Source organism: Acomys minous (assembly GCF_964271855.1).
Source record: "Acomys minous genome assembly, chromosome: 4".
In the NCBI taxonomy this organism is placed as follows: domain Eukaryota; kingdom Metazoa; phylum Chordata; class Mammalia; order Rodentia; family Muridae; genus Acomys; species Acomys minous.
In genome coordinates, this window is record NC_140486.1 from 75,680,315 (window position 1) to 75,688,778 (window position 8,464).

Here is an 8,464-nt window from a genome sequence, read left to right on the forward strand (position 1 = left end):
TAAAATTGCTTTGATATTTAATTTGAAAATTGGTGTTCACAGTGCTTAGGGAGATGTGCCAGTCTCATTAGGTGTTAGGGGAGAACTGTGATTTCCTGTGTCCCTGCTGCTTCAGTGGAACCTGTAACCCTAGGACTACATAACACTGACAACTGAAATTCATTTGAAACTGAACCTATGAAATAAACAGACTTTAGGTCAAGATACAGAGAAATGGAACAGGAGATACTAGTCTTTGATTTTTGTATATATAAAGCAGATTCATTAGGAATTTCACTCAGAAGTAGAGTAAACATGTCTTAAGTTCCTAAATCAAACTTTCGTACTAAGCCATTAACTTTTGTAATAAAGTAAATATTCATAAATCTACAATTATTCATTATAACATAAAACTGTGATGCCTTTCAAAAATGTGGAAACACTTTAATATAATTTATGATTTCTACACATTTTATGTAAGAAATAATTTCATTTAGCTATAAGTACAATACATTTGATTAACAAAATCCTAATTTACAAAATTGAAGTAAATAAATGCAGAAATATATTCATTGTCAAATTATAGAATAAAAGTAACTGTTCTTACTGAGACACCATATTTGTTTTTCTTTAGATACTGGAGTTAATCATTTTGATGTTTAGTAATGTTTAGTATTTAAAGCAGTGGGGCATCGAGATATGAATACAATGACAGGAAGCCACTGAAACTTCACATTCACAGACACAGCCACCATGAATCCATAAGTGAATGTCCATATTGTAAAAAAATATAAAATGATTGTAATATAACCATCTAACCTTAACATACAGAGTTTTAAGACCTCTATTGAATCTGCTGGTTCACTTTGAAATAGAAGCAGTCACTTTTCTGTGATACATGACATGTCTTTGTACCTTAACGATTTGAAATTTTATTAGTGTAAAAATATACCAAAGTAAATATAAAAGGAGACGCTTATTTACAAAACAATATTGCATACATATTATATAAATGCAATTGTTTTAGAGTCTTTTATACAATATTGATAGCATCAGTCATTTCCATTATTTTACCACAAAACTGCAACGTGACAAAGGCAGCTGTGGTTTTGAAATTTTGATAGAAATGAATATTATTTGGCTGCTTTTAAAGATAAAGCAGATCCCCCCTCCTATCCCCCAACACTGTGCTGGAAAATTGAAAATTGACCTCTTTAAGAAAAAGATTCTTTTTTTCCTTAAAGAAAATGCATTCTGCACTTGGTGCTGTGTGGAGATGCACCTGGAAGGGAGAGAATCTTATTTTACGGAGTGTGATTTGCTTGAGGAGCCCAGTAAGTTGCCATTCAGCCATTAGCACCGTTGCCATGGGTCGTCCAATTATAATAGCAATGGAAACACATGTATGAGGTACCATTCCTATTTTGTGGAATTTTATCTTACCAAGTATACAATACAAATAGACGTGTACATGAATGTTTTTAAACTATAACAATCTTGCACTTTACAAATGCTACTTATAGATTGTTATGTAAATATTAAGTGAAACTGTTAAGAAGTGACACTTTACCTTTAATTAAGCCCCTTTAATTCAACAGCCCACAAGGAGAAGTGCTTTCGTTTCCTTGTCTAGATTGTAGTTGTGATATATGTATATATATATATGAACACAAATGTAATTTGATCTCCTCCTAGTTCAAAAACTCTGGAAATCATAAAACATCCTATTATATGGTTTATTTTGATGGTTAAATGCCAACCATTGTGTATATTCTCTCTTAGTTTATACACTGTAGCTTGTGCTTAAGTTACTATAGCATACTCAAGGCCTACAGCCTGTGGTACATAATTCACAGTTTCAAAATTGAGGGGAAGACCTTCCATGATTTAGGAAGTTTTGAACCTAATGCAGAGCTCATGAGCACCCACACCGGTCTACTACCATGGCTGGAATTTTCCCATATATTATTTGTTCTTTGCCATTAAAATATAGCATATTAATGGGAGACATTTTTGTAGGGGTACAACAAGGGCCTGCTGAGCCTCTGGGGTTGGCTTGATGCACGAGATGAGTATGAGGATATTTTTGTAAAAACACAAATTCACACTCTCCAGAGCAGTAATTGGCCTTATATCTTTTGGGAGCAATAATCCAGTCCCATCCAAATGCTTCAAAATCCACCGTGAGGGGGTAGCGGCAGCACCGGGACTCTGTGGAGTGCTCATCACAGTCAAGACCAAAGTCTCTTCGGGACCTTTTGGGTGTGTCTGTTACTTTGACCTCTAAAAAAGGATTCTGTGTGAAGAGGAAAGAGCAGTTGTATTAATAGAGCCTGAAATACTCCCTGACTTCAAAATCATTATCAGAAAAAACCCCATCATTTTACACTGTTTGTTAAGAAGTGCAGCATTAAGGAAATTTTGTTCATACCAGGCTTCATTTTTCCTTTCATGACCCCAGAGAATATAACAGCAACAAACATTTCCCTATGGTTATTCACTCTAGTCTTTTAAAGTTTTGTTTCTTTTTCTATTATTTTTACATATAATAACACATAATAGCATAACAGATACATTGAAAATCTGTGGAATATGAAAGAAGAAAGGGTGGGAGGGAGAGTGAGAGGAATGAATATCCTCTTTTCACCACTGTTGGCTAGATATCAGCTGCAGGTGTCTAATGACTCTGGGAGGGATGTGTACTCAGCTGGTCTCTCTTCCCTGAGTCTTTTCTCAAAGAAAAGTGCATATTAAAGGCAAGGCAGAAAAGCTACTTCTGAGCATTATATACATTAAAGTGGGGAAGGAAATTAGGATGGCAAAGGTATTTGTATATATATTGTATATATGTATATTGTGTTGAAAAATCCCTAAAGGAGCAAAGAGAAGATTCATAAGAAGTGATGAGCTGGGTGTAAATGTGGCTTTGTGCAAGAGGGTTTGCCTCTCATGTGCAAGGTCCTGGACCACAGGAGGAGGAGGAGGAGGAGGAGGAGGAGGAGGAGGAGGAGGAGGAGAAAGAGGAGGAAGGGAACGAGGAGGAGGAGGAGGAGGAGGAGGAGAATTTGCTTGCACTCTGGCAGCCTCAGTCTTTCAGTGCATTTGAGACCACTTTATTTTAGAGGGAAAATTCTAAGGAATATCATATTAACCCCCTTTTAAATAATTAAAACCTAAACCATTAGCAACATTGATAACTAAAATACTATCTATGAAAGAGAAATACTTGATAGCAATTTTATCATATACCATGAAAATAACCTGCATATTGCCAAAGAGAACATTACTTGAAGAGTGTAGTGTTTAAGTAGTATATATAAAGAAAATAGATCATTTAGGAAATTGTAGTACTTCAAACAATATGCCTCACTCACAACAGATCTGATTACCAGACTATATATTCCCAAGTTGAATCAAAAGATTTAAAAGGTAACCACATTTATTGTTTCTAAGTACAATATTTGGTGTAAATTATGGCAATAGATAAAAATACAAATTTGTTCACATAAAGTTGTGAAAGCACAATTTTAAAAAGCTCTAGAAAGACATAATAGTAACTCGGGTTTATGGGAGTATTTAAATGTTTTAATTAATTGTATAGTATATGAGATCTTGTCATATCATTGTCTTGTTATTTAATTAATTGGCAAAAAATTAATTGGCAATTGCTGAGTAAATTATTGTGCAATTATGTTAAAGGAGTTTGGGAATAAGCTAGAATGCAAAGGCTAGTTGTGTTAGAAATTATGGTTTTATTGACAATATTCTACAAAATAATCTATACACAAACCATGGATTCATCATATATACTGAACCTATCTTTTAGAAGGTGCTGGGTAGAATATATTAAATCAAGTATGTCTATACATAGAAAGGTATTTTAATTAGAAATTTAATATTTTTTACTTTATGTGAAGCCAATGTTTTCAATGCCAAAAAAATGGGAAAGAGGGAAAAGAGAAGGGAAAAGGTTTTAATTTGTTGGGTAGATAGTAGAATCTGCAGAGTTACAGAGACTTCATAATTTTAGGCGTATACTGTGTGTCTACCATGAAAAGGACATTATGTCCCTTCCCGCTAAGGCCTTAAGATCCACGATGCACTTGTTTTCAGTATTCACGCAGAGGAAGAGCATCCAGGAGTGCCTGGTGGGACATGATATTGGCACCTGCCATTCTGGCGACAGATCTACTTTTTGAGTAAGGTACTTTGTCTGGCTTAAGGAGCATAGAAGATGGTTACTTTTTCCTATTATCATTTATATTGGGATGTTAGGATGTTATTTTCAGTTATCACTTACCAGTCCGTCTTCTCCTGGTCCTGGGAAGGTTACAGCAAGATCAAGCCCATTCCCATCCAACGCTTTGATTTCAATGCCTAAGTTGGATTCAGGCTGTTTGAGCCAGTTTTGCAACACTGTCTTCACGTCAATACTCTGCCAAATTCCGGTGCCTGGGCTCATGTCAAGTTTCAGAGATCGGATTCCGGTATACCTTGTACCGTCTTTCATGGGTTTGATGAGTCTCAGAATTTGCACGAACACCGTCGTGGGAGTCTTGACGGGTCTTAGATGTATCCACAGTTGGGCTTTCACTACTTTGTTGTACTGTATTTTGGAGCTAAATTTAAAAAAGCAGCATTTGGGTTTTCCATCCACTTGCATTAAAAAGTCAGCTACAGAGGAATAAGAAAAGAGTGACTGACATTAAGTCCCATCAAAACATGAATAAAATCACCTCTTAATGGCTGTTGAGATAGAGTGTACATATGTGGTCTCTTCAAATAAATCTTATAATGGACTTTATTCATGGTTCAGAAGACATGTCAGGGGAAATAATTGCTGTAACTTTTCAGAACTTTTTAGATATCTGTGTTTTCCCCTGCTTCTCAGGAACCTAATCCCCTCCCACAGACTATGGGCTAGGGGGTATTTTGTGAAAGAGTAACCAGCAGTGGTGATGAGTACAGAGAACAAGAGACACCGTGGAGGAACGTCCACTTAGAATTCTTTGGGAATTTGAGTAGTTACACTCACTGAGCAGCTGTACCAGTCAGTCTGGAGCAAGGAACCCTCCCCCCAGGCCTCAATTACCTGGGGACGAGGCACAGAGAGCAGTTTAACCAAGCCTCAGCAATGACAGACAATATAATACATCTGTGACACTCAGGCTCAGGAATAGCCTTTCAGGGGAGCGACACGAAGCTGGCGATTAGCACAAGGACCCCGATGTCATGTCCGAGCTCTCAGAAGTCAGAAAGCCTCGGAGCCAGCCTCTCACTGCAAGTTCAGCACTAGCAATTACTTTACTTTTTTGCGTTTCCCAAACCACATGTGAGTAAGGGAGGCCTTCTCCTGGGCTGTTTGATCCAAGAGTCATAAATGAAAGTTATTTGCTGTATCGTAATCTGATTACTTAGTAAAGGGCTGTATTTGAAGCCGTGTCGTGTCTGGCTTTAAGTGTTTAAAGCATGGTATTAAAAGCAAGATCTCAGACACATGGCACAGAGATGACTCATGTCCTGCCATCTCTGTCAAGCTACCTGTCTTCCTTTAGAGAGAACTGAGAAGGGAACTGCTGGAAATATATTATCTCAGAGAAGCACTGCTCTGGTTGTAGGGAGCAGTCCTCCCCCTCGTAAGGAATAAAATCTTTCAGAAGGGTGTCATCACTGTCCCTGACTGGAGTCCACAGCCAGGGCGCACTCAGCCCAGCCATGGGAAGAGGACAGGAGCGCTCATGGCATAACTTCCCGATTATAATGCTTATTTCCTGAGCATTTTCTGACACTAGGTCATGAGTATTATTTTGCTATATCTGTTTCACCATCCCTCCTGTTAATGCATTGAGTGTTCAATAATAAAGGGAATATATTACTCTTCAATGTAGTGGCTTTCAGAATTAAATATTCTAATTTATAAAGAGCGTTAAAGCTCTATGACAGTTTTAAATAACAGAAAGCACTCTAAGTGTGGAACAGCGTTCCAATAAACAACCAGAAAATTTCTTCATTTAGTTGGGAGGAGGGGAACTAATGCATATTTTAGACAAACAAATGTAATTGTAAATTTCATGTTTTAAAATTGTTTTTAGGATCTCACAGTCCTTGCTTTAGTAGAGATAGGCTCTGAACACACAAGCATTTTGCATTTTCCATATAAAATTAAATACCATTAAAGCTGGGCCGGCACATTAACTTTGAGCTATTTGGCACCACAAGGAACCAAGCAAGGCAGATTTCACTGTTGGTATGTTTCTCAGGAAATCTTGAAGAAAAAAAAAATTCCCTTTCTCTCCTACTTACATACAAGCCAAGAGCCTGTTAAAAGCCTGAAAATAGATCTGTTTCTCATAAACACTAGGGCAGCAGTCAGCAGAGCTGTTGATGTACTCTAACAGCTACTTACACTCGGTAGGCATGGTAATGATTGTCTCCGTGGTAGCGTGATAATCGTCATCTTCCAAGGAGCCGTCGCTGCTGTCATCCCTCTGGACGTCGTACTGATCGATCAGTTCCCGGAGTGGCGGCGCTCTGGGCAGAAGTTGCCTTATAGCATCTTTGCTGATGTTAGGAGCTGTTTCCAGGCGGAGTTTACTGAGGATTTGGATTTTTATGGCTTCTATTCTGGAGTACTTCGTGTTTTGTCTCCACACACACGCATTACACAGCCCCTCTTTCTCTACATTTTCTTCTCGTTCGCTGCCGTCATTTAGATCCACTGGGCCAGCAGCAATCAGCATAAACAGGTAAATATAAACATACATTTGCAGTTTTTGCATCATTTTAAAATCAGCCCAATCTTTTTTCCTTGTTTTTATTTCTTCCTTTTGCTTTTGAGTAATGCCAAGCAAAATCTTAGCGCACGTACCGTCTGAGAGACAACCTGCCACGCCAGTGAGTCCTGTATACTGTATTCCAAGTGGCTTTTTATATTCCAACTTAGATGACACAAGTGTCGTCAGGACCTATGATTGGCTCCTGCTCCACAATGAATCTGGCTGTCAGAGGTTAAAACCCTGTCTGTCACAAGTCACCAAGCAGTATTTTGTTACAGTCGAGGGCGAGCTGATTCATTTGACTACTTCATAAATGAAATAAATCCCCAAATCATGAAAGATATATGTGACATTTGATAAATTAAAGTTTGTGAACTAATATAAACTATATTTAAAGCTTATTAATCTCTGTAACATTCTTGCTATAGTTTAAGTCAGCAAATTTTAATTTAGACTGCATGTTTAAAATACAAAACGTTAATCCTTTAAGAGTTGGAGTGCTATTTTGTTGTTAAGGCGAATATTTGGGGTAAAAAAAAATTGCAGTAAGTACTGGGTAATTAAAGAAATAAAAATTCGGACAAGCTGGCTGAATGAAAAGAAAAGCTAAGTTGTGACTGTGGTGAAAAGTTGCATCAGTAATTTGAGAAGCTTGTTTTCATGGCTTATTTGTTAGTACATATTAAAAACCAGTCTTATTATATTTCAGTGTACATGGACTTATTTTTGATAGCTTAACTCCTTTTACTGACATGAAAACTGTGCTTGGTTTCAGCTTATTTAGATTGTTATTTTCTATCACAAAGTGTGAGCAGGGAGTCCAGTCTTTGCACTTAGGATAAATAGATAGTGGACTTTGTAAGCTGCGCTGGACGTTATTCCAGCTTGACTCGGACTTCGAGTGCCGAGAGTTAAAGCGCAGCCTGTGTTCTCTGTGCATTGTGTCAGGTCCTGTGAGCACACAAAGGGAAAGGCGCAAGTAGAGGGGTGTCTTTGTTGTGTCCCAATACTGTCATAGGTTAGCACCCCTTTGCCAGTGTCTTGTTTTGACCAGAGGGCAGACACCTGGCAGGGATCTGGGGCAGAGAACAGTGCTTTTGTTCTCTGAGTTTAAGTGGCCTCTGCAGGGATCAAACTCCTCACCCTTGGCTTTAGGAGCCGCAAGATGGAGCGGGGTGAACTGTTAAAGGGCTGAACAAATGCAGAGGCAGAACCAAGGACATTTTCAGGCCACAGATTTCATCCCTCTTTTGGGAAGCTGAGGAGTCTGTAGAGTTTTAATCCATTGCTTCTCCTACCCAAGAGAATAGAGTGGCCGATATCAAATATTTATTTTTAGGTCACTACCATTCTCGCACAGTGCACATCCATTTACTGCCTCAATGCACTAAAATGCAACTCAGCAGCTTGAACAGTTAATGGTTTTCATCAAATTCTCAGGAAGCATCTATATCTCTTGAGGAAAAAAGTGGCTTTTCATAATGCCATGGATTTTTGCCCATCATTAAAAATTCAGCAAGACCAGACACAAACCAGATGCCCTGAGGTGCTCGGGACCTCCTTGTACAAGAAAATATTAAAGCAGGCTTGTAGAGCCAGATTTGTCTGGGAAACCATTTCTCAGTGTCGAATTCTTTGTGATATTATAATTATCATAACCCCATGCTGCTCTAGTCTTCTGTGGAAATCAGTCCTGTCCTTTAACTGCA

The 8,464-nt window shown here is 38.1% G+C and overlaps 1 protein-coding gene across 1 annotated transcript; it reads right to left on the minus strand.

The window, feature by feature from the left end:
* Positions 1-398: 398 nt before the first annotated feature.
* On the minus strand, positions 399-6,886 carry MSTN (myostatin). Its single transcript, XM_084780762.1, has 3 exons — positions 6,386-6,886; positions 4,280-4,653; positions 399-2,275 (listed from the first exon to the last, which is right to left on the minus strand). Exons 1-3 carry the CDS (start codon positions 6,759-6,761, stop codon positions 1,895-1,897), a joined length of 1,131 nt encoding a protein of 376 aa, XP_084636888.1. The 5' UTR covers positions 6,762-6,886; the 3' UTR covers positions 399-1,894.
* Positions 6,887-8,464: the final 1,578 nt, after the last annotated feature.